We start from the raw sequence: 25,362 nt of genomic DNA, 5'->3' as shown, positions 1-25,362 counted from the left end.
TTGAATTGACCTAGGGGAGGTCCAGAATAAATTAATATACCGCTCGCCACTGGATGTTGGTCGTGGCTAGGAATCGAACTCGGGTCACCAAATTGCCACCATTCCCCACCATAAATATACGACAAAAAATGCAAAGATTCCCCATGTAGCCTGAACAGACTGCTGGGTCAAGTGCTATTAGCCAGCTCCTATGAAGGCCGGGACAGGCCTCGAGGAGGAGGTGAGTGGCCACTACGACGCCCAGCCGCCTTTGTCTCCCCAAATGTTTGCACACCGCACCAGGTACAACGACACACACGCGGGCGAGTTGCGACCAGTGGCTGCCGCACCTTGTCCAGGTGCCAGCCAGCGAAGGGGTGCGTGCAGTCGTGCCACACGCGCATCTTGTACAGCGGCCCCAGGTCCGGCAGCTCCACCTGCATCCCCGGCAACAGCACGCGACACGCGACAGGAGGGACGCGAACCTCGTGGGCTCAGCTTTACAGGTCACCTGCAGTTTCCCAAACCTTGGTACATAACGATGGACAGCTCCCAGTCTTTTGTCAATCGGCTGCTGGGGGGGGTGGGGGGGGGGCTGTTCCCCACCTACGCCGACCCGCAAACTGACCATCATGGTGAAGTATGGTCAAATAATCCTCACGACCGGCAAAGGCGTGGGGAGATTGGCCCATCGAAGGTGATATCACAGGATGACTGCTTCGCGCAGCCTCCTGTCCATAATAGCGGTGCCGCACTTTCCCACATCTGCCGCTTTAGATATCTTCATTGCATGGCAGTCAAACGGAAATTTACGTTTTAAATACTCAAATCTGGACCTTTTTCCCCCAGATTAAGCAAAAAAAAGTTTTTTTTAACTGTCATCAGTGAACAAGCTGACACCATGAACTTTAGAAAACATGCGTTTAAGAGTATTTGGCTGATATACATTTCCACATCTGTGGCGAGGTCGCTTCTGAAAAATAGCTTAGTGGGCCTTCCCTGGTAAAATAAAAATTATAGTTTAAATAGTTAAAAGTTTAACTTCCTAGACTCCAACTTTATCACAGGCGGCCGCCCCGATCAGCACCCAGGATCTGGGCGCGCTCCAGACGACACCTACGGTGAACTTGTCCGTCTGTCCGCGCTCGAAGTTGTCCGATTTGTTGTCGAGGAGGATCTCCTCGGAGTGCCCGCGCTCCCCGTACAGCTGGAATCTGACGTTGGCGTCCGTGCCGGCGTTTCGCACGTCGCTCGTGTGGACCCACACGGAGCAGGGCTGCCCTGCGAGCGTGGCGACGGAAGCACAGATTTAAATTTTGATTTAAAGCTTTCGTGACTGCAGGGATTCATATTCTTGTTTCTTTCGGTAAAGTCACGTAGAAGACAAAGAATAAAATAATAAAAATATAAAACATGACGTTCACTTCATTGGAACCTCATTTGGCAACAAAACTGACACCTTTATTTACAAGGAGTCATGTTTGCATAGACCACAATACCTGCAGCCATAATGCATTATGGCTGCAGGTATTGTGGTCTATGCAAAAAAGGTGTCAGTTTTGTTGCCAGATAGAAGGGTTAAAAACCAATTATCATGACGTTGACTTCTCCAAGACAGAGGTTCTCTGCGAGCCATTTGGCTACTATAAGAGATACGTTTATGAGGCTATCCACATATACAACCACAGAGACAATTTCAACCGAGAAGATGGTTTCTGGCTTAGCAATCATTGGAAGGATTTGATAAACCATTTCGGGTCTTAATTGATTGTGTTCACGCTTACGGTGACTTTCAGACCGCATTCCATTCTCTTCTTCTCCCCCCTCCTCTTTTCCAAACATAGATGGACTCGTCCATCTGACCAACTGCCAAATCGCTGTCCGTGGTGCTGACGTTAAAAATAAAAAACAGCCACTTTTTTCAAATTTTCTTGCTGTGGATTTCACACCTGATGACGATTGCTTGTGTTGCAGTCGAAACGTCGTGAGAATTTAATTGTTTTATATTTTTATTATTTTATTATTTCCCTTCTACGCGACTTTTCCGAAAGAACCAAGAATAAGAAGCATAGATGTGGCGGTGACGCGGGCTGGGCACCGGCGCACGAACGATGACGAGCGGTATTCGTTGACCGAACCGCAAGGGCGTCATGGTGGCGAAATGTCAACTCTCTCACCCAACTATGATATGTATAAAAAAACCTATTTGGATAAGTATCTCAAAATATTCATAATAAAGGTTTTTGGAGTTAGATCACGTAAGTTTAAATGTGTCGTTAACGCACCACCACCCGACACAGCCAATTAGTAAGGTTTGTCACGTGAACAAAACGTGCCAATTTGTTACTACTTCAGCCCACCGGTGTGTTAGAGAGTAAATCCACGACATTTACAATTCCAGTACTTTGACGTTTCGCTGGTAATTACATCTAGCATCATCGACCTACCAGTGAAAGCCTGCGTGTCACGTGATCCCAAAACAATAACTTGCTGCAACAAGAGGCTCAAGTCTCATCGAGGCTTTCCTCGATCGATTACAAAGTCTCGCAACCTTCGCGCCAAGTCATCCGACCGGTCGGGTACATCGCCCGTACGTTTGGCCACTGTCTTGCGCAGCGACAAGTCCTCCAGGAGCTCGCACTCGATGAGGCCGTCCCCTTCGCGGCGGTCCAGCCAGCGGCCGCACGGGAACGTCTGCTCCACGCCCGTGCCGGGGCACAGCACCACCACCTGAGCCCCGCGGACGAGATCAACGATCGCGATGACCTCCGTTGAACTGAACTCCTTTTAGCCAACCGCGCTAATCGGACGTGTCCGCGGCCACGAAGCGACGACGGCAACAACAACGACAAGCCGCTGGAACTATGCACTTTTAAATATAGATTGACAACTCATCGCTTTAGAACTGCTTTTTGTGTTTCGTTTGTTGTCCTTCCCCCACACCACCGATTTGCACGGTTGGTTACGTACGGTGCGAAAGCAGTTCAACGTACATCCATGCAACAAAAAAATTACGGGCTGCTTTACCGCGTCCGGTTTTACGCACACCGCGTACCTTCTCGCAGAACCAGCCCGGAGCGGCGCCCGAGTTGTCGTGCCCGACGGTGAGCCGCGCCAGCGGGCTGGCCACGTCGCGCCCAGCCTCCAGCTGGAACACGTCCGTGCCGCCCCTCTCGAAGGAGCCGCCCCGCAGCTCGAGGCGCCCGCTGCTGCCGGGCCGCGCGCCACCGACGCCGGCGCCGTGCAGCACCGCGTAGACGCGCGCGTCCGTGCCGGCGCCGCGCTTGTCCCCCGTCAGCACCCGCAGCGTGTACAGGGTGCCTGCTGGCGGGTGGAGCGCGGGCGGGGGGGAGGGATTAGTCGAGATAGTTAGACTTGTCTGCCTGTGGCATTTGCTGATCGCTCACAATGCCACAGTGGGACTTACCTGTATAAAATAAAATAAGTTTCGTTTGACACGTGGAGGTTAAGGTTTAGGGTTTGACACGTGGAAGTTCAGGTTTAGGGTTTGACACGTGAAGGTTCAGGTTCAGGGTTTGAGACGTGAAGGTTCAGGTTCAGGGGTTGACACGTGAAGGTTCAGGGTTTGACACGTGAAGGTTCAGGTTCAGGGTTTGTAACGTGAAGGTTCAGGTTTAGGGTTTGACACGTGAAGGTTCAGGTTTGGGGTTTGACACGTTAAGGTTCAAGTTTAAGGTTTGACACGTGAAGGTTCAGGTTTGGGGTTTGACACGTGAAGGTTCAGGTTCAGGGTTTGTCACGTGAAGGTTCAGGGTTTGTCACGTGAAGGTTCAAGTCTCGGGTTTGTCACGTGAAGGTTCAGGTTCAGGGTTTGTCACGTGAAGGTTCAGGTTCAGGGTTTGTCACGTGGAGGTTCAGGTTTAGGGTTTGACACGTGGAGTTTTAGGTTTAGGGTTTGTCACGTGGAGGTTCAGGTTTAGGGTTTGACACGTGGAGTTTTAGGTTTAGGGTTTGTCACGTTGAGGTTCAGGTTTAGGGTTTGACACGTGGAGTTTTAGGTTTAGGGTTTGTCACGTGGAGGTTCAGGTTTAGGGTTTGTCACGTTGAGGTTCAGGTTTAGGGTTTGACACGTGGAGTTTTAGGTTTAGGGTTTGTCACGTGGAGGTTCAGGTTTCGGGTTTGTCACGTGGAGGGCGCCGCGTGGGATTTACCGGCGCCTCCGTCGGTGACGCTACCGCCGGCCACGGGGATCTCGCGCCGAATCCGCCCATCGTCCTCGTCCTCCGACAGCCAGCGCCGCACCGGGAATTGGTAAACGACGCCGGCGTCACGGTCGTCCACCACCACCTGCAGCGCTCGGCGCACAACACAACCCCGCGCGCACCACTCCGTCAACATGACGCAACTTTGCGTCGCGATCGCATTCATCGCCGCGACTGCTTACGCGAAGAGGATCATAAAAATCACCGACGGCCGTTGACATTTTTTTCCGCGCGCACCGCTTTTACGCGCACCTCTCTGTTCAACCTAGAGCCAGAGAGTGGCACGCGGTAAGGGCAGCTGCCAACGTCGCAACAGCTCGGGCGGGGGGGGGGAGGGACCTAGTCTTCAACGGCCTCTGGATACATTTGCCGAGTCTTCTCTTTCTCGACGAGGCACTGCGGGGCGGCGGATGCTCGCAGCGAGGTGCAGAGCGGCGTCCGGGTCGCTCCGCGGTGGGGCGACGAGGTAGGACCCACCTTGTCGAGGAACCATCCGGGAGAAGGCCCGCGGTTGTTGTGGCCGATGGAGATCTTGGTGAGACGGCCCAGATTGGGGGAGTCCAGCGTGAACTTGTCCTGCTTGCCGCGCTCAAAGTTGTTCCGTCTGCTGTCCAGCCGCCTCTCCCCTGCGCGTAGCACGCACGCACATTCAACGAGCGTGCCACGGTAGCTAGGAGATGTCAACTACCTCGCCTGGTATACAGGAGGTTGTGGGTTCTATCCCCACCCTGACACCTGTTGTATATTTGGAGTTTGAGTGTCTTTTTCCCTGTGGCCACGTAGATTTTTCTCCGGATCCTCCCGGTTTTTCCCTCCACATTTAAAATCAACATCACGCGTTCAGAGTAATTGGCTGCGATAAATTTCCATGTGAAAAGCCACTTGGTTGAGCCATCATTTGTGGTCAGGTCGCTTCTGAAAAATAGCGATGTAGCTCAGTGGGCCTTACCTGGTAATATAACAAGAAAATGCTCAGTTTAGCATTTAGTTTTAAAATAAAAAAAATAGTTCATTGTTTAACTTTGGTTAAGAAAACAAAGACTAAGATCCCCCATGTAGCTTTAACAGACTCTAGCAGCAAGTGCTGTTCGCGAGCACCTATTGAGTCCGGCATGGCACACGAGGGGGTGGACAGCCAGAACCACCTTTGTCTCCCTCGTGGCGATGTTTACACACCGCACCAGGTACTCATTTGACGCTGAGTCGACCTAGGGGAGGCCCAGGACCGGTTCAGATAATCGTCACTGGCGGTGTCCATGAGCATGAATCGAACTCGGGTCCCCGGGTTCATAGCGCAGCGTAGCGCTAACCACCAGACTCCCACTCACTCACGCACTCGCATAACATTCACCGCTCACCCACTGGACGTGCACCGACCTGTGTCTCCCAGCTCCCCAAAGATGCTGATGGAGACGTCGGCGTCGGTGCCGGCGCCGCGCTCGTCCCCCGTGAACACCGTCACCTCGTACTTCTTGGCTGCGTGGGGAGAGAAGGACCCAGAATCAGCAGCAGCAGGAACCGGGGTGAGCAACGACCGGGGTGAGTTACCGTGAGCGACGCGCTTTCTCCAGCAGGCGCACGGCGCCTCCGCACGCAACCAGCGAGCGGCACCCCCAGGTCTGCGTGCGGCAAATGCGCGGCGAGCGATTCGCCATCGGTCGCGGCGCGAGAAAAGCCGTTCGGCTCGCTCTAGCCGTGGGTGACGGTCAACCAGTGCGGCGATGATCTGGGCCAGGGGAGCGCAATCGTCAGTATGACGGTAATAGTTAACCGTGTCATTCTACAATAGAGGCCAAACAAATACTGTACTCGGAAATGTATAACCTGAATAAAGAAAATAACGTTTCAGAAATATTGCGATCTAAATTTGTATACACATAAATATATATGAAACTAACTCGACTGCATTAGATCGTATCGATACGGCAACGAAAACAAGCGCGTGATTTCGGAATCTCGTACGGTGACACCTCGCACCGTTCCTTCGCGAGCAAAGCTTCGTGGTATTCTTTTGAAGGCAAGCCCCGACACGCTGGGGCCACAATGGGGCTTTTTCCGATTAGCACCTCGCTCTCCACGCCTGCCTTTATTTACCATCTTTTAAGCCCGTGCACACAGTTGCCGTTGGCAAGTTGTGGCCGCGTTGTTGTGCACCAACCCGGGCAGGCGATGTCACAAGAGCGCGTCTCTCTCCGCGGCGTGTCTCTGTGCGGCGACCTTTAGCCCTGACCTCTGGAGTTGTTGCGCAAAGATTTTGCGGAGTTTCTCCGCGCGCGTTTCCCTGAGCAACCACCAGCGGCGCAAACCCACAAGCTAGGGAGCCGATGGCGTGCACGCACGTTGAAGTTCTTTCGCACCGTACGTAGCCAACCGTGCTAATCGGATAATCGGAGATGCAGGGGAAAGACAAAAAGCTCAACGAAAAAAAGCAACCTACAGTTGCGCGCGCTGTCAAATCGAACAAACCGGAGCGGTCGAATCTATGCATCTCCCGGCTAGAACGAGAACAGAGATTTTTCGATTTAAAGCTTTCGTGACTGCAGGGATTCATCTTCTTGGTTCTTTCGGTAAAGTCACGTAGAAGGGAAGTAATAAAATAATAAAAATAAAACATAATAAAACAATTCTCACGACGTTTCGGCCACAACGCAAGCAGCCGTCCTCAGGCGAAGAAGTACAGAGATGTCTATTGCCGGTGGCCGCGGAGGGCAGCGGTGAAAGAAATCAACATTGCCCATGACGGGGTCTCGGTCAATTTCGGTGGTAACTTCCCGAAAAGTGGCGACAGTTTTATTGGCCGCATAGCGACCGGCGTAGTAATAATGGTGGAACCTCAGTTTGATTGCTGTTGACCGTGGCCAGTGATAATGGAACAGGTTCTGGGTTCCTGCCTGTGGGTTATTAAGTTTCGCCAGGACCCCACTGAACTGTTGCTGTGTCTGACCTGCCCCTTGCAGACGTGAACCAAGAGGTTCATGGAGGCTCTGCACACTTAGCAGCGCTTCTGATTTTTTCTGTTGCTGCACGCCGGGGGAAGGGAGGTTAAATCTTTCTTGTACGGCATTTCAAAAGCAACTGCCGAGTTTACGCCTGCACGCTAGGTTGGGAAAGGCCATTCGATGGCACCTGGGCACGGCGGGTGAATTCGGCTTGCGCCTCTTGCGTCAGCGCGCAATAGGGGGCCACGATCGCTGATGTGAGTGAGTGAATGGAGATTCATAGAGCTGCGATAAGTGAATGGAGATTCATAGAGCTGCACATAATTGAATACACATTCATAGAGCTGCGATAAGTAAATGGAGATTCATAGAGCTGCACGTAAATGAATGGAGATTCATAGAGCTGTGAATAAGTGAATGGAGATTCATAGAGCTGCACCCAAGTGAATGGGGATTCATAGAACTACGAATAAGTGAATTAGAGATTCACGGGGCCTGCTGTCCGCCCTCACGTTTGCGCGGCGCGTGCATGGGGTCGGGGCTGCCCAGCAGGTCGCGCGCCGTGCGCCCGTCGCCCTCGTCGCGGCTCAGCCACTGCCCGCACGGGAAGAAGCAGCGGGCACCGGGGCGGCTGACGTCCGTCACCACGACGCGCTCCAGGAACCAGCCCGGGGCGCTACCGCGGTTGTCGTGCTCCACCCTGCGTGAGCGTGCGTGCGTGTGTGTATGTGTGCGCGTGTGTGCGTGCGTGTGTGTGTATGTGTGTGTGCGTGTGTGCGCGTGTGTGCGGGCGTGTGTGTGTGCGCGTGTTGCGTGTGTGTGTGTGTGTGAGCGTGTGTGCGTGTGTGAGCGTGTGTGTGCGCGTGCGTGTGCGCGTGCGTGTGTGTGTGTGCGCGTGTGTGTGTGTGCGTGCGTGTGTGTGCGCGTGAGCGCGTGCGTGTGTGTGTGCGCGTGTTGCGTGTGTGTGTGTGAGCGTGTGTGCGTGTGTGAGCGTGTGTGTGCGCATACGTGTGCGCGTGCGTGTGTGTGTGTGTGTGCGTGAGCGTGCGTGTGTGTGCGCGTGAGCGCGTGTGTGTGTGTGCGTGAGCGTGTGTGTGCGTGCGCGTAAGCGTGTGTGTGCGCGTGAGCGCGTGTGTGTGTGTGAGCGTGTGTGTGTGTGCGTGTGTGTGTGCGTGAGCGTGTGTGTGCGTGCGCGTAAGCGTGTGTGTGCGCGTGAGCGCGTGTGTGTGTGTGCGTGAGCGTGTGTGTGTGTGCGTGTGTGTGTGTGTGCTTGAGCGTGTGTGTGCGTGCGCGTGAGCGTGTGTGTGCGTGTGTAAGGAGCAGTGGCACAGCGGTCAGTGCACCGCGCCACGAAACCGGCGGCCCCGAGTTCGATTGGCGCTCACGGTGGCCACGAACACCAGAGACGATTATCGCAACCGGGTCCGGGGCCTCCCCTAGGTAGACTCAGCCTCAAATGAGTACCTGGTGCGGTGTGGAAACGTCGCCACTCGGGATACAAAGGCGGCCCGGGCGTGGTGTTGGCCACCTGCCTCTAAGGGGGATGTTTATCTTTCGTGGCACAACAGATCTGTTCGATTGCGTTTATACACAGCAGCAATCATCGCCCCCCTATCGGCAGACTCATGCCCGGGTTGCTCTTGCAAATGAGACAAATTTTGGTCTGTTAGAGTTCTTAGCCGGTTAAACAAAACTATTTTTTACATGTTATCAGGTAAAGCCCACTGAGCTACATCGCTCTCTATCAGAAGCAACCTGGCCACAAATGAAAGCTCAACGAAGTGGCTTATCACGTGGACATTTAACGCAGCCGAATACTCTAAATGCACGTCGATTCTCATTGATGAGGAGAAAACCGGAGAAAAATCCACGCGACCACGAGGAAAGAGCAACGCAAACTCCAAATATACAGCGGGCGTCGGGGTCGTGATCGAACCCACGACTTCCTGTACACCAGGCGAGGTGGTTAACATCTCGCCACCGTGGCGAGATGTCAATCAAAACAAAAGTCAATCAGTGTTGCCCCTCGCCTTATCTTCCGCAGTGGTCCCACGCAGTTCGCCTTGACCTTGAACGTGTCCGTCTTCCCTCTCTCGAAGCAGTCCTTGCCGCTGCAGCAGCAGAGGGCACACACGTCACGCAAACGATCGCACCTCACGCGACGATCCAGCCTGGCTACTGACTTATACACACACCTACTAATTACACACCTACCCCACGACCTACTTACCCAATCACTGACCAACCTACCAGCATGTCTATCCACTATTCTGACAAATCGCCCGATGATGTTGGATGTAATTACCAGTGAAACGTCGTAATCAAATTGTACATGTTGTGCGTTTAGTCTCCAATACACCGGTGGGCTGAAGTAGTAACTAATTGGCGCGTTGTGTTTACTTGACAAATCCCTTACTGATTGGCTGTGTCGGGTGGTTTCAGTTTCAATTTCATTTTTTGGTATCGCCCTGTGAGCCATTCGGCTCTTGAATCAGGTGCAACCGCAAAAAACCAAAAACATTAACATCTTAAAGTGACTATGCGCAAAAAGAAAAATCCAGGAAAAAACAACAACACGGTGGAGGGTTACGACACATCTATGCTTATGCGGTCTAACCCAAAAACATTTATTGTGAATAGTATTGGTCGCGAAAGCCTGCTACGTGTTGAACTACCTCTCTCCTGTTTAACACGTCGTCTTTGGTGACCAATATTATCCACAATGGAGGTTTTTGGGTTAGATCACCTAAATATAAATGCGTCGTTAAACCCGCCACCACCCGACACAGCCGATTAGTAAGGTTTGTCACGTAAACAGAACGTGTCAATTCGTTACTAGTTCAGCACGATGGTGTGTTGGAGAGTAAACCCACAACATTTACAATCTGAGTACGACATATCGCCAGTAATTACAACCAGCATCATCAAGCCACAGCCAGAGTTGTAGAGAAATCCTGCTGTTTCGGTATTAGCTACATTAACCCTCCATCCCGATTGGCTCACAAGTGAGGACATCACATTTATCCCTCTATTTAAGACCTACCCTGACCCATCCTCCCACCCTGACCCTGCCTCCTACCCTAACCCTGCCTCCTACCTCAAATAAAAAGGCATGGACAAACGAACGAAGCCGCTAGCGTGGGAGGCGCGTCTTGGTGCGTGCGGGCGCGCGGTCAAAGGAGGCGGCCTCACGCGCTGGCCAGCTGCAGCTTGGCCGTGCTGCCGCGCTCGCCGAACAGGGTCACGGAGACGTTGGCGTCGGTGCTGGCGCCGCGGACGTCGCCCGTCACCGTCACCACCTCGTACACTACGGGGGGGTGGGGGGGTGGGGGGGGGTAACCGTCGTAACCTCATTGGCAGCAAAGTCACGTAGGTAAAACAATTAAATTAAAATTAATAAAATTAAAATAAAATAAAAAATCACGACGTTTCGGAGGCCACACAAGCTTCCGTCTTCAGGTGGAACCGTCACAGCACGATAGCTGTATCAAGTACAGAAAACGTAAGAATATGAATCCTTGCAGTCACGAAAGCTTCAAATCTAGAACTCATGGTCAGCGTCGTGACATCGTCTCAGACGACGTGTACACACGGCTGTCGTTGTGAAGGTAGCCAATTGTGGTGAAGTGTCATTGTGAAGGTAAAATATTGGTGAAGTGTCATTGTGAAGGTAACCTATCGATTCATTGTCATTGTGAAGGGAACCCATTGGTGAAGTGTCATTGTGAAGGTAGAATATCGGTGAAGTGTCATTAAGGTAACCTATTGGTGAAGTGTCATCCAGCTCAAAAGGTCGCAAGTGTGAACATCTATAGATGTATATTTGATGTTCACACATCTGTAGATGTTCACACATGCGCTAAATAGGTTACTGGACAAAAAACTAAGCGCAAATTTGCTTTAAACGTGGGGAAACGCGTTTCTGAGCTTTACAGGTAAGCAAACGTACGCACGAAAGGGCACATTTCGCTGGGTGTCGGCGGTTAATCGATCGGGGCAGATATGTGACGTGTCGCCGCCGATGTCTGTAGAACGTGGCGAGCGATCGCGAGGGGCATCCCCACCGGTGTGCGACTCGCAGGCGAGCGGCGTGAACGTGCGGCTGATCTGGCAGTCGGAGCGGTGCAGCGACAGCCAGCAGTGGCACGGCAGGGTCCAGGTGCGCGCCCGCGACGCGCTCGTCACGCTCACCTCCTCCACGAACCACGCGTCACGCTCCTCCAGCCCATCGTGCTGCCCCAAAGAGAAAGATTCACCCCGTGTAGCCTTAACGGACCAGCTGGGGCAAGCGTGGTCAGTGAGCACCTACGAAGGCCGGCACGGCGCGCGAGGGGGTGGGTGGGCCAGCACCGCGCCCGGCCGCCTTTGTCTGCCGAGTGGCGATGTTTACTACACACCGCACCAGGGACTCATCTGAGGCTGAGTTGACAACCACAACAAAGACAAAGAACCTCCGTGTAGCCTCAACAGACTGTTGGGGAAAGTGCCGTTAGCGAGCACCGATGGAGGCCGGCACGGCGCACGAGGAGGTGGGTGGCCAACACCACGTCCAGCCGCCTTTGTCTCCCCAGTGGTGATGTTTTACATCCCGCACCAGGTATTCATTTTAAGGATTGAGACATTTACGAAAAGCCCAGATCCGGTTCAAATGTTCGTCGCCACTTTTATTGGCCATGAGCGGGAATCGAACTCGGCTTGCCGGGGTTCGCAGCGCGCTAACCCTACCGCTCCCAACAATCGCCAACAGCGGGGGCCGTCCTACGGTGAGACTGAGCCCCGCCATCGGAACAGGGAATGTCCACCGCTAGGCTCGGGGTCACCAATGGATGCGAGCGTTAAACGCAACACACTCATTCGAGCACACGGAGGCACGACGGACGTAATGCCATGGTTCTTTACGCGCTACGCACGACGGTGGTAGCGGTGGCTGCCACAAATGATGATGGGGGCAACGGGACGCAGTGGCGGTGGTGGTGGCGGGGGGAGGCGGGGTGCCCCCCCCCCCAGCCCTCTTTCTCCGTACCTCGAGCGTGATGGCCTTGAGCTCGCCGAGCTCGGGGCCGTGCAGTCGGAACGTGTGGCTGGAGCCGCGGCCGAACCGGAAGTCGCCGATGCCGGAGCCGGACTTCTTGTAGAGGAGCTTCTTGTTGACCCTGCCCTTGGAGCCCTTCATCTGCAGGTACACCTGGCGCAAAGGCAAGGAAGGAGAAGATCCACCCACCGTGCAGACTTTAACAGACCGCTGGAGCGAGTGTCTGTGGGCGAACACCTTCGAAGGCCGGCACGGCACGCGGTGGGGTCGGTAGCCAGCACCACGCCTGGCCGCTGACGTTTACACACCGCACCATGTACACATTTGAGGCTGAGTCGACCTAGGAGAGGCCCAGGACCGGTTCAGATAATCGTCACTGGTGGTGACAGCTACATGACCGCTCCCCACGGATACGTAGACACGCACACACACGGCACACATGACATCCACCGCGCCGCTGGTCATACCCTGGCCTGGGTGCCGGCGTTCTTACAGTCTCCCGTCTTCACCGTCACCGTGTAGAGGACGCCACCCCTGGTGCTGCGGGCGCTGCCCGATCTCCCCGCCTGCGCACGGCAGTAGGAGTAACGCGGGTAACTCAGGAATGACGGATGTGTTCAACGTAGAGTTGGTTTATTTTTGTATTCCAAGCCGTGCGCGACACCTTAAGCTGTTGGTTAAAGTGGCACTCGTGCATCGCCATCATCACAACTGTCATAGTCTGTGTCACCACTATCTTAAAATATCTCCATTGTAAATCACATTATCGTCAGTACCATCAGTTTCATTTTGTCCATTGTAACGACAACAATACTCATCATCATCCTTGGTATTATAAGTATCGCCATCACCATCATTGTTATCATTCTCGGTATTATCATCATCCGTATCACCACAATAAACATCATCACGACGATCGGCACTTGTCATACACCTCATGGTCTTCACCGTCATCAACATCAACGTGGCTTCTCGAATTCCCACCACCGCCGCTGTTACCGCGCGCCTCCGGCACCACGCAAGGCACCACCCACCGTGGACGGCGGCCGGGGTTCCATCGCGAACTTGCGCGTGTAGTAGTCGAGCAGGTGCGGGTCATTGAAGGGGGCGTACGGTGGCAGGCTGCCCATCCTGCCGTTGACGTGTCGCCCCCGGCTGTACAGCCCCAAGTCCATCGTCCGAGCTGCGCCACGCACCAACAACCGTGCCATTCACGACGAGGACGACCCCGCAAACCGCCGACGCCTTAGCTAGAAGGACTGTTCTCCGACGATCGGTGTGAATAGCAATCGTGGCGATTTAAAACACGGGATTTTCCCTGCGGCGTACTGTTGAGCCTTTCTCTCCTCCAGCTTTGTCCACGCACTACTGCGGGGTATCTTCAGGACTTGGAGAAGCTAGAGGCTGGAGAAGGCCGACGATGGCTGTCTGGCGAGTGGTCGGGGTTGTACCTGCATTAACGGTGATTTTTTCTGCAATATTTTGCTGTCTTTTCTTGGATTTTCTGTTTGCACATAGTCACTTTAAGATGTTTTCTTGTTCATGTTTTTTTGTTTGTTGCGGTTGCACCCGATTCAAGAGCCGAATGGCTCACATGGCTATACCTAATAAATGAACTTTGAAATGAATAAATAATGTGCTACCCGAAAGACACCGTCAGAGAGCTGTCGTCTTCAACTCCTGAAGATGCCCGCGGTAGTGTGTGGTGAGAGCTTGAGAGAAGTAATGTTCGCACCGTACACAGCCAACCCGCGCTGACCGGAGGTGCGGGTGGAATGGACGACAAACCGAAACACCACGCAAAAAAGCGTTTCTAGACCGAACTTGAACGCGGCGGCGACGAAAAACCACGTAAGACGCGCAAGGCTCTGCTGGGGGGCACCTGCGAAGGGAGCTCGACGGCCAAGGGACGACTGGAAGGGCTGGCGTCGCGGACCGACGCGCGGCCAGGCCGGCGGAGAGGCGGCGCGCCCGTGCCGTGGGTCGTTCCACGTTGGGCGGTCCAGCGGGGCCGACAGCGATCGGTGGTGAAAGCCTGCGCGGCCAGTCGCGTTCGCGCACACACACACGGTCCGGTACGCGCGCAAGCGCTCGCGTGCGAAAGGTGTCGGCGCTTTTGAGCCGGAGTCCGAGCGAAACTGAGAATCCGTCCGGAAAAAATAAATGCGTTGAAGTGTTGAAAACCTATGTACGTTGGTGCAAAACACCGATACGCATGGGAGTTTGCCAGCCAACCAAGATGAAAACCTTAGTTTGGGGTGCGATGCAAGAAGCATGCCCGTGCCTGTAGGCGCGTTGCATCAGGCTCTGGTTACAGCAGGACCGTGGCAAACTGCATGAGGCACAATGAGCTCGGCTTGTGTGTTGATGGAAACTGATTTGTATGCCAACTGTTGGTGAGAAAATGGCTACAAATTTGGAAATGTTTCAATAAAATATTGACAAGTTTTAGCATTTTTGCAAATACGTGAAATGGGTGGCGATAAAAAATTGTGTTCTGTCTGGTTGAGATCATAAGCTAACAGACGGTGTCAACTGAATCACTTAATGCCACCAACTTTAGATACTTTAATAGCTGTGTTTGGTTGGCATTGAAGCAAAATGCTTGGACTAAGAATCCGACGGTTGTGAGTACAAATCTGGGTGCAAATCTGTACTTCTACGCTCCTGCGTCTCATCTCCCCGCCTTCACTAAGCCGCACTGACCAGCATGGCGAAGTATGATCGAATAACCCCCCAGAACTTGCACGCTGTGGAGAGGGCCCTCCGTTGAACTCTGAGCGCACGGTGAGGTGGGTGGAATGGGATGGGAGCGGATGAGGCCAGCGGCTTAATGGGAACACAACTTGGCCTGGTTTTGGCCCAGCTTGGTTCTGCCCTCGTGCGCGCGCTGCTATTGACCATATGCAACCCATGGAAACGTGCGTTAATGATTGACTGCTTAAGTCTGTGTTTGCATTACGCGGACCCCTTTACAAATGTCAGCTGCCCCCACATGCTGTCTCTCAAAGGCGGAAAACCCCCCTGCAAGTCAGGCCCGGCGTGACACCACGATTTCAAGTTATCCGATTGTAGGTACGGGCGTTGACCTTTTTCCGTACCATACGTAGCCAGCCGGGCTCATCCGAAGTGGGGGAAAGTTGAGCAATCGAACCGATAAAAATTGGTAAGAGTAACCGATCACGTGAAATAATCAAGACAGCCCTTGCTCTGGTTAAGCGTCGCCAATACTCCGTGCGTTATCGGCACAGTCGGGTTTTTTACAATCGGGTTTAATTGTCTTTTTATACTAAACCCGATCATCTGAGATTGGGAGAAATCCGGTTTAATTGGTTCTAATTGCAGAAGCGCACTTCGCCAACTTCTCAACGATGGGCTTCATCCATTCCAAGCTAAGGAACTCACTGGCGCCCACGATTGTGGAGAAGCTCGTGTTCATCAAGACCAACCTGCCCGCCGCATTCTACGACTACCCCGTGCCCGACGGCCCCCCGAGTACGATAGCAGCACCGACGAGGAAGCAGCCTAAGCCTTGGATCAGAGTTTCGTATTCATTACACCAGGTTTTAATTCACCGAAATCGGGTTTAATTGTATTAAAGACAAACCCCGATGCCTGCCGCTGGAAAAATCGGGGGTTTTTTTCCACCCATGGTGGGCTCTGCTGCTCCTGCTGGTGTGCACTTACCCGTGGCAGGGATGATGCGTGCAGGTGGGTGGGGTGGGTAGGGGTCCCAGGGCCGGACGGGCTGACGCGAACACTGCGCCGTTTGGGGGTGCAACACCCCCGTCATTGCCGGTGACGAGTTGTAGTACTGGATCTGCGTCGGCATTTCGTTCTGCAGGCTGCGCGCAAACGCCCGACGTTTTGCATTTCACTCACGTCCAACAGCGCACGACGCGAGGACTATGGGACGCCGCCACTACCCACGTCACCCTCCCCGATTTAGTCCACCCAGCAGTACACATGGGGACATCACAGTTCGTCGATCGGCAGATCGGAGGACCCGGATAAAAATCCACGCGACCACAGGGAGAGACGTGCAAACTCCAACTATACAGGCGGCAAGGTTGGGATCGAACCCACGACCTCCTGCATACCAGGCGAGGTAGTTAACATCTCACTGTTTATACAGGGTGCTTCAAAAAAATGTTCACACTTCAGAGAATTTGCAACAATACCACAAGAGACCACCTGGAGAAGATTCCAGGCACGTGTTGACAAAGACTTTTTAAAGCTATTAACATTACATTTGTTATCATGTTACAGTCTATTATCCGTTCTTTTTTCATTAAAAACGATAGTCCCATATAAGTGTTAACATGTTTTTGAAGCACCATGTACAGTACATGCATGTGAGGTGCTTATTACAAGTATCTCTTTAATTTTCATACATTATTTAAAAAACCACAGAGACAACGGTCCATCATTCACCAGCAGGGTAAATGTTTCAGAGGGCGCCTATTAAGGTCAACAAATGCAAAGATCCCCCTTATAGCCGTCACAGACTTTTGGGACAAGTTTCCATTAACGAGCACCTAAAAAGACCGGCACGGTTCACAAAGGGGGTGGGTGGTCAACACCACGCCCGACCGCCTTTATCTCCCTAGTGGCAATGTTTAATACACACCGCACAAGGTATTCACATAAGGCTGAGTCAATCTAGGAGGAGGCCCAGGAGGACCGGTTCAGATAATCGCGACTTTCATTGGTCGTGAACGGGACTCAAACTCGGGTCGCCGGGCGAGTAGCGCAGTGCGCTAATCACTGGCGCCACCTATCCCCATTAAGCCCGACACACACACAGCTCTTATCAACTCTGCCCTGCGTGCACAGCACAATGTGAAATGTTTCGTGAAACACCTCACTATCCGTTGCTAATACAGCAGCATCGCCAGCCTTTGTATCCTTTAGGAACTGTAATATTATCGCTAGCCTTTGTACCCTTTGGCGAACTGTAATAATAGAGTCATCGTTATACGTCACTGCTCTATTCTCGAATCACCTGGGGCCAGGTGAGTGTGTCCACCCAGGTGTGTGTCCACCCATGTGAGTAACCGTGTCACCCCCCAGCTGTCACCCCAGGTAGAGTGTCCGTCTCCCCAGCTTCATGGCCACTCAGGTGTCCATTCCCTATACACCCTCCGGCCAGGTGAGTGCGCATCACGCAGGTGTCTCTCTCTGCCGCAGGTGTCTGCACCGTCTCCCCAGGTGACGTCCTCACCAATGTCTTACAACCAACGGCTGTGTCCAACGCAGGGGGGGGGGCTGGTGAGATTCTTACCTTGGTTGTGCCGCTCAGGTGAGAGTGAGTGTGTGAGTGTGTGTGTCACTCAGGTGAGTGTGTGTGCCACTCAGGTGAAAGTGTGTTGCTCAGGTGAGAGTGTGTGTGTGAGTGAGTGTGTGCCACTCAGGTGAGAGAGTGTGTGAGTGTGTGTGCCACTCAGGTGAGTGTGTGTGTGCCACTCAGGTGAGTGTGTGTGTGCTGCTCAGGTGAGTGAGAGTGTGTGTGCCACTCAGGTGAGAGTGAGTGTGTGTGTGTGTGCCACTCAGGTGAGTGTGTGTGTGCTGCTCAGGTGAGAGTGTGTGAGTGTGTGTGCCACTCAGGTGAGTGTGTGTGTGTGCTGCTCAGGTGAGAGTGTGTGTGCCACTCAGGTGAGAGTGAGTGTGTGTGTGCCACTCAGGTGAGTGTGTGAGTGTGCCACTCAGGTGAGTGTGAGTGTGTGTACCACTCAGGTGAGTGTGTGTGTGCTGCTCAGGTGAGTGAGTGTGCCGCCCGTCGCAGGTCTTCCTGCACCTGTGTTTGGCGTCGCTCGCGTCCAGGAGACGGGAGGCCACTCCCCCGCGTGGCGCTGCCGCTGCTGCGACTCGGGGAGCCACACGCGGCCACGGCCACGGGAGGGCAGCCGTGCGCACTCTCGTTACGACACGGACGATGGACGTAAAGTCACATGAAAAATGAAATAAAAAGTAATAGAATTATATGAAAGAAAAAAGAAAAAAAGAAATAATGAAAGCAAAAAACCCACGACGTTTCGATCGCAACACAAGCGGTCTTTATTTTTTATTTTCTATCTACGTGACTTTACCGAAAGAACCAAGAATATGAATTCCGGCAGTCGCGAAAGTTTTAAGTCTAAATTTAACAAAAACAAAATTTCTCGTCGATATTTAAAGAGCCGCTGCGTTAGGGTGCGCAAAGGGTTCGAAGCGAGGCGGTTTCCACCACGAGAGTTGAATCTTGATCTGAATCTTGATTTGAATCTTGATTTGAATCTTGATTTGAATCTTTATCTGAATCTTGATTTGAATCTTGATTTGAATCTTGATCTGAATCTTGATTTGAAACTAGATTTTAATCTTGATCTGAATCTTGATCTGAATCTTGATCTGAATGTTGATTTGAAACTAGATTTTAATCTTGATTTGAATCTTGATCTGAATCTTGATTTAATTTTGATTTGAAGCTTTCGTGACTGCAGGACGTTTCGATCGCAACACGAGCCACTCGAGTTGGTCGACAACTCTAGCGGGGGAAACTCCACGTTTCCTTTTTCTTTTTTTTGTGGCAGGAGACTTGTACATCCGTGCAAGCAAACCTTTTGGCAACGTGCAAGTGGTGCGTACCCAGATTTTTGTCACGTTCTGACCCCTTGCCCCGACTGGACATCTTTATAGCTCATCGGATTCCTCCGGTATATATAAATATGTTGATTCCCTTTCAGGTTCCATCGAATTTTCCCAACAACAATAACAACACCACTTGCACAGTGGCAGTTCCCTTCTCATCACCGCCTGCATCATCATCATCAGTCTTGATCTGAAGCTTTCGTGAATGCAGGAATCCATATTTCTAGGAATCCATACTCTTTGGTTCTTTGGGGCCGTCCATAAATGACGTCACGCACCTAGACATGTGTGACGAGGGGGGGGGGGTTGAGAAATGTGAAGTTACGTAAAAATGCGCAACTTTAAATAAATATAAACACCTTCTACTTAATTAAATATACTTTTTAATAAATGTTTTCTCCTACAACATCAGAGTGCAGCGCCACATTAAATACGCACTACAATGACAATAGTTTAAAGCGATTTGAAGCATGTTTTATTTTTTTTGGGGGGGGGGGCAGAGCTTTGTGACGTCATATTTGAGGGGGGGGGGGTTGACTTTTTGTCACGCCGTGTGACGAGCGGGGGGGGGGGGTCAAAAATCATCCAAAGTCGCGTGACGTCATTTATGGACGGTCCCTTTCGGTAAAGTCATCATTGTTATCATCATCATTTTCATCATGTTCATCTTTATTATCACCATTATCACCAATGTCATCACCATTACCACCATCATCATCAGCTCTTCTTCGTCCAACACGTGCGACCATTGTCTCACTCCACGTTGTGGTCATCGCCCTGCGGAATCTGGGGGGTGGGGGGGCGGGGCGTCCCAACCACCTGGACCCCCACCCCACAGACGCCACAATCGGCACTGCGTAAAAAATTATTTTACAAACGCCTTTCCCCACCACCGTCAGCGCGGAGCGCACGGGCACCCGTAGCACGCGTGCGCATGCTCCCTGAGTGGCTCAAGCAGGCGGAAGTAAACAAATGGCGGAGGCGGCATGCGGCTCGGGGTTACGGGCTCCTCATCCGCCTCCTGCGGCTCCTCTCTCTGCGGCGGCTCCTCTCTCTGCGTCGTCCCCCGATGCCGTGGAAGCACGGGGCCATGGCCGGGGCCAGGGCGGGCAGGCGTGCGGGGATGAACTCCGGCTGGAGGTCGCCGGCTCGCACTCGTCGGCCGTGTGGGTGCGCGGTCTGGCGGAGCGGTGGCGGTGTCGTCTCGCTGCCGCCGAGGCGAGGAGACGCGGTGGGCCCGAGGCGCTGGAGCAGGAGCTGAGCCTCGTGTGCGGGTGCGGAGACGCGGCAGCTTGCAGCAGCAGCTTGCAGCAGCAACAGCAGCTTGCAGCAGCAGCTTGCAGCGGCAGCAGCTTGCAGCAGCAGCGGCAGCTTGCAGCAGCAGCGGCAGCTTGCAGCAGCAGCTTGCAACAGCAGCAGCAGCTTGCAGCAGCAGCTTGCAACAGCAGCAGCAGCGGCAGCTTTCCACGTGCAAACATAACGTCGTGCGCGCGCGTGTTGCGCTTGTCTTTGAGATAGCCACGCGTGTGATGTCACCCTGACATTGACAACAACAAACGGGGGGCCCCGTCGTCGTCTGTCGCGGTGTCTGTGTTCTGCTGCGCGCGCGTAGAGTGGAGACGCTGCGGTGTCCCGCTGAGGCACTGAACTGTGATCCAAGCAGCATCCCGCCGCACGTGGACCTCCTCACGCTCAGGCGAGTCGGCTCCCCCCCCCCAACATCCCCCCCCCCTCACCATCCTCCCCCCTCACCATCCTCCCCCCCCACCATCCCCCCACCATCCCCGGACAATCCCCCCCCACCACCCCCCCACCTTCCCCCCCCCCCCACCTTGGGATGGCCGACCGCCGTCCATGACAGATGTTGAAGGCAGGGGCGATGTTGGTGGGTAGCAAAAAGACGGTGCAGAAAAAAAATTCGATGTTGTACTGTACTGTCATATGCTCCCAAGGCTTACGCTCCCGATCTTCACCAATCAACACTGACCGGCATCGTGAAGTTTTGGTCAAATATCCTACGGCTGATGTGCCATGGGAGGGATACCTTCATCCAGTAGTGGATTGACAGGTCTCGTGTCGGTGTACATCGTGTGTAGTGTGCTATGTGTGCTGTACACGTGTTGGAGTGCGTGCTGTCTGCGTTGTGCTTGTTTGCGGTGACTGCTGTGTGGAGCGGTCATGTAGTGGTTAGCGGACTTCACTACGAACCCGGTGAACTCGAGTCTTAACAGTGCCTGGTGCTGTGTGTGGTGTTAGCCACCATCCCCCCCTCCCTGTCCTGTGCCGTGGCAACCTTTCATGGGTCCTCGCGAACAGCGATTTGACTCAACAGTATGATGAGGCTACGCGTGCTATGTGTGCTGTGCGTGCAGGCTGAGGCAGCAGTACCTGGAAAAGAAACAACGCCTGCCCTCTACGGGAGCGGCAACGAACAAGCGCATACAGACCATGCTGCGCGAGATGGTACGACCAGCCGCCAGAGGCAAGGCCACGGGCTCCCGAGCGAGATGGCGCACACAGCCACCAGGGCCAAACCCAGGGCGGTCAGCGCTACGCTGCGCTTCGAGCCTGGCCAGCCGAGTTCGATTCCCGTTCACGGCCACCGCCGGTGAAGATTATCTGAACCGGTTCTGGACCTCCCCTAGGTCGACTCGGCGTCCAATGAGTACCTGGTGCAGTGTGTAAACATCGCTACTGGGGAGACAAAGGTGTTTGTGCGTGGTGCTGGCCACCCACCCCCTCGTATACCGTGCCTGCTTTCACAGGCGCTCGCTAATAGCAATTGTCCCAAACGTCTCTTAAGGCTACAAGGGGGATCTTTGTTTTTGTTGCCGCTGCTGCCACTGCTGCCACTGCTGCCTTGTTCGTGCTGCGTGCAGGAGCTGCAGTACCACGCCAAGCAGTCTGAGGAGCTGGAGGACGTCATCCCGCCCGGAGAGGTCCTGCTCGTCGTCAACGTCTACTACCCCATCATCCTTCAGCGGGTGCGCACACTCACGCTCTCTCCGGCGCGCTCTCTCCGGCGAGCCCTCTCCGGCGCGCACTCGCCGGCACGCTCACACTGGCACAATCTCGCCAGCACGCGCTTGCCGGCACGTATTCTCCACCACGCTAACACCGGCACACTCGCGCTGGTATACTCCTCGGCACACTCCCGCCGGCACACACTCCCCAGCCAGCTCTCACCAGCACACTCGCACATGCCTTAATTTCAGCAGTTCCTGTCTGGGTCGGTGACCCGTGAAATATTTCCACGCCCGGCACACCACATCTAATAGACCTCGTGTCGTGGATTGTTTTTTTTCCCACTGCTGTCGATGTCAAAAGTTTAACGTGCCGATTGACGCAACGAACAGCTCGCACGATCAACCCCGACTCTGGCCTTGCTTGGTCCCAAGCCTTCTCCAGATGTCTGTGTGAGGCCAGACCTTCTCGGTTTGGTCTTGGCTCGGCAAATTGCCAGGGGGATAAGCACATGGGCCGTGCGGGGCCCCCCGCGCCGACGTGGCTCGATGGGGTTGTTTGTACCGGTGAATTTCACGTCATTTGTTTTGCTTTACCTCTGCAGCACAAGTGCAGCAAACCGCACCAGGTGCTCCATGTGCTGGGCAGCCAGAAGCTGACGGAGCTCCGGGACGCGCTGCCGTGCGTGAGCGACCTGCAGATGCTGGGCGAGTACAGCAACACCCCCGACCTGGCGCCCGAGCACACGAGCAAGGACCTCTACAAGTCGGCCTTCTTCTACTTTGAGGGAATCTTCTACAATGACATGCGCTTCCCCGAGTGCCAGGACCTGAGCAGGTGGTGACACGTTCTGGGATTTCTGTGGCATTGTGTTGGTTTTATTGTTGCCGCTGCCTGTTTTTTTTTCTTCTTCTTAAAAAAATTCCTGAACCGTGTGAAGTGAGCAGGTGGCGTTGAAGCAGCACCACACACATACTAGGTTTGAAGCAAGGTTACAGCCACCTGTAGTTAAACTGGGATTTCAGGGAGAGCGATTTCATGGTCTGAGCCTGGTCACCAATGACTGCATAAGCTGCATAATAATTTCGGTTAATCTATTTTTGCGTGGGAGGCACGGTATGAAAATCACGTATGTATGTTGACCTTTTGCACCGTACGTAGCCAACCGTGCTAATCGGAGGTGGGGGGGAAGGACAACAAACTAAACACAAAAAAACTTGTAAAGAAATGAGCTTTCAATTTAGATTTAAAAGTGCATAGCTCCAGTGGCTCATATCAGGAAGGGAGACCGTTCCAGACGGCCGCAGAAGCGCATCTGAAAGCGCGAGATGCATTGACCGTCTTTGTTCGATGGCCAGCCAAAAGCCATTGCGAGGGTGATGGTTTATGCTCATATTAAGCATGTATGCTGACCTTTCGCACCGTACGTAGCTAACCGTGCTAATTGGAGGTGCGGTGGAAGGACAATAAACGTAACACCAAAAGAAAAAGTAATGATGATGGTGTTGAGCTACGCGTACTCCCCGGGTGTCGTCTCGCAGGACGATCGTAGAGTGGGCGAGTTGCCTGGACCGGGGTCTCGGGCCATTCGAGGCACGCTCCATGGAAGACCACACCTTTAATGACCTAGTTCTCAAGGTGGGATTCCCCTACCTGTACTGCCACCAGGGAGACTGCGAGCACATCGTCATCGTCAAGGACATAAGGTAAAGACGCGCGACATTGGGCTTCTAGCTTTTGGATGTAACCAAGGAGCCATATTGAAAAATAGTAATTCGGAGCCAGTCTCCTTGCTCAATCAAGCACTCGGTGGCACCTATCTCTATAGGCAGCCCTGAACAAGTGGTTGAAAATCCATATTACCTTGGCAGGGCGTCAATCTTCATAGGAAGATAAACATTTACTAACTTAAAAACTACGTATTTTATTTGGGTCATATTCGTCACCACAATACAATCTCGCATTATATCCCACCTTCACGTATCCGCTCTGACCAATTCACCGCCAACACCCAGCGTAGTATTTGTGCATGGCTTACCGGTCACCTTTTATAGTTGTTCATATATCCGTCTCCAGCGAGTCGGATGTGACATTGTACTGGAGATGAAGAGGCAACTTTGTTTTAAATTGTCCACCAGTGTACGTGCCTGGATCGCGATTATTTGTAAACATTGCGTGGACCAAAGCAAAGAGAAGCCCCTTTTTGTATTGGTGGGGCAACGCACAGCGGCTTACTCTGGTGGTCTGATTTTATGAACACCGACCAGGATGGTGAACCCGGATGACTGCCAAGACCGGTCCCTGTATCCCCTGCTCGTCAGCAAGCACTGCTTCATGTCGAGGAAGTGCCTCGTCTGCAAAATCTACACGGCCAAGTGAGAGGCGCATCCCGGCAACATTCGTCGTTGGCCTCTCCCATCAAGCGTTTCTGCACCTTGAAATGTATCGCCTACATATCTATTCAGAAGTTGTTCGGAGGGTAATTCATTACGAAAGTTAATTCAATGCTACTCTTGCTTAACGTTCTTAACGTTTTCCATTCAACGGCTGCACTCCCTCCGCCCCCCAGGTGGGTGACCAACAATGACGAGCTGGCCCCCGAGGACCCCTGCTTCTTCTGCGACGTCTGCTTCCGCATGCTGCACTACGACGAGAGCGGGGGCAAGGCGTGCGACTTCGAGGCGTTCCCTTACGTAGACCCCGGCATATTCAACTGAAGGCGCCTGTGCCTCACCTGCTGCGAGCCCGGCAACCTGCGTTTTGCGACTCCTCGCCGCGCACACCGCTGACGAGTGATCATTGGCGATTTTCTATTTTCCTCTGGCAGCTTATATAGCGAGTGTGTGAATAATTGCGATGGAGAGACGGATGACAGATTGGGGTTTCCGTTGGCCACACCACCCATAGCCCCCGTGCCGGCCTGTTGTTAGGACGTCCATCAACAGCACTTGCCTCTTCACTCCGTTCTAGAGTGTTACTGTGTGAAAAATGGCAGCGGTAAAAATGTCTCCCGATGTACATACTGTATTCGTGAAATCTACGTTGACAGCATTCCATACCAGCTTCTCGGTGACCATACTGGAACCCCTCCTCGGTTGGCGTCTTGCAGAAGGAAACTTGTCTGTTTTGCTCTTTAACATTAAATATTGTTGTAAAATGGAATCACAACTTGCCTTTTCTGATGACATGCATGACGTGTCGTAATGCACTTGACCCGTCATAATATTGAATCTCAGTAGGTTACTGTTTACAAGCACCTTGATGAAATAGCCACTTTGTGATGTGGGGGGGGGGGAGGTCGAAAGTTAATGACCTTTTGCAGAGGTTGACCTTTCTCAACTTCAGTGAACTGGCAGCAAATCAGGACTGAGGTGGCACAAAAGGGGTACAGGACTCAAAAGTAAAGTTTCACTGGTGGCAAACACCATTCCATACTAAATAAAAAGTGGAAAATACCTGCCCATAGTTTCAAACCAAATCCCCTGCAATAATATATTACAGCTTGCGCATTTTTTGCGGAAGAGCAACTGATCAGGTGAGGTTGAGCCTTCATAATGCCCGAATAGCTTGGATGAGCAACTATTATGCATACGAG

General features: G+C 53.1%; 2 protein-coding genes across 2 annotated transcripts in view; one reads left to right on the top strand and one right to left on the bottom strand.

Annotated features, from left to right (window-relative positions):
- The window catches only part of LOC144722059 (lipoxygenase homology domain-containing protein 1-like), a 97,118-nt gene extending 79,155 nt beyond the window's left edge, over positions 1 to 17,963 (bottom strand). The window contains exons 1-17 of the mRNA XM_078600150.1: positions 17,458 to 17,963; positions 15,861 to 16,018; positions 14,056 to 14,208; positions 13,208 to 13,356; positions 12,641 to 12,739; positions 12,165 to 12,326; positions 11,206 to 11,374; positions 10,334 to 10,448; positions 9,172 to 9,252; positions 7,654 to 7,841; positions 5,580 to 5,678; positions 4,680 to 4,828; positions 4,152 to 4,287; positions 3,035 to 3,303; positions 2,574 to 2,709; positions 1,100 to 1,260; positions 330 to 416 (exon numbers count right to left, since the gene is read on the bottom strand). Coding sequence (XP_078456276.1) covers positions 330 to 416; positions 1,100 to 1,260; positions 2,574 to 2,709; positions 3,035 to 3,303; positions 4,152 to 4,287; positions 4,680 to 4,828; positions 5,580 to 5,678; positions 7,654 to 7,841; positions 9,172 to 9,252; positions 10,334 to 10,448; positions 11,206 to 11,374; positions 12,165 to 12,326; positions 12,641 to 12,739; positions 13,208 to 13,356; positions 14,056 to 14,208; positions 15,861 to 16,005 — 2,298 coding nt within the window. The 5' untranslated portion in view covers positions 16,006 to 16,018; positions 17,458 to 17,963. The remainder of the gene's footprint in view (positions 1 to 329; positions 417 to 1,099; positions 1,261 to 2,573; positions 2,710 to 3,034; positions 3,304 to 4,151; positions 4,288 to 4,679; positions 4,829 to 5,579; positions 5,679 to 7,653; positions 7,842 to 9,171; positions 9,253 to 10,333; positions 10,449 to 11,205; positions 11,375 to 12,164; positions 12,327 to 12,640; positions 12,740 to 13,207; positions 13,357 to 14,055; positions 14,209 to 15,860; positions 16,019 to 17,457) is intronic.
- Positions 17,964 to 19,745: 1,782 nt separating this feature from the next.
- On the top strand, positions 19,746 to 24,929 carry SNAPC3 (small nuclear RNA activating complex polypeptide 3). The gene is made up of 8 exons (XM_078600149.1): positions 19,746 to 20,077; positions 20,416 to 20,499; positions 21,176 to 21,266; positions 21,683 to 21,787; positions 22,372 to 22,604; positions 23,309 to 23,473; positions 24,035 to 24,142; positions 24,337 to 24,929. The coding sequence occupies exons 1-8, from the start codon at positions 19,776 to 19,778 to the stop codon at positions 24,482 to 24,484; spliced, it is 1,236 nt and encodes a 411-aa protein (XP_078456275.1). The 5' UTR covers positions 19,746 to 19,775; the 3' UTR covers positions 24,485 to 24,929.
- Positions 24,930 to 25,362: the final 433 nt, after the last annotated feature.

This window comes from Lampetra planeri, chromosome 13 (genome assembly GCF_965212315.1).
Source record: "Lampetra planeri chromosome 13, kcLamPlan1.2.h2, whole genome shotgun sequence".
Taxonomy (NCBI): Eukaryota; Metazoa; Chordata; class Hyperoartia; order Petromyzontiformes; family Petromyzontidae; genus Lampetra; species Lampetra planeri.
The sequence above is the reverse complement of the archived record's forward strand: the minus strand, read 5'-3'. Positions and strand labels throughout refer to the sequence as shown.

Excerpts from the sequence above, each read along its gene's own strand:
- SNAPC3 (XM_078600149.1), top strand. The coding sequence starts at position 19,776 with ATGGCGGAGGCGGCATGCGGCTCGGGGTTACGGGCTCCTCATCCGCCT. Across the intron at positions 21,267-21,682 it reads AGACCATGCTGCGCGAGATG|GAGCTGCAGTACCACGCCAA; the intron begins GTACGACCAGCC and ends TGCTGCGTGCAG. Across the intron at positions 22,605-23,308 it reads GAGTGCCAGGACCTGAGCAG|GACGATCGTAGAGTGGGCGA; the intron begins GTGGTGACACGT and ends GTCGTCTCGCAG.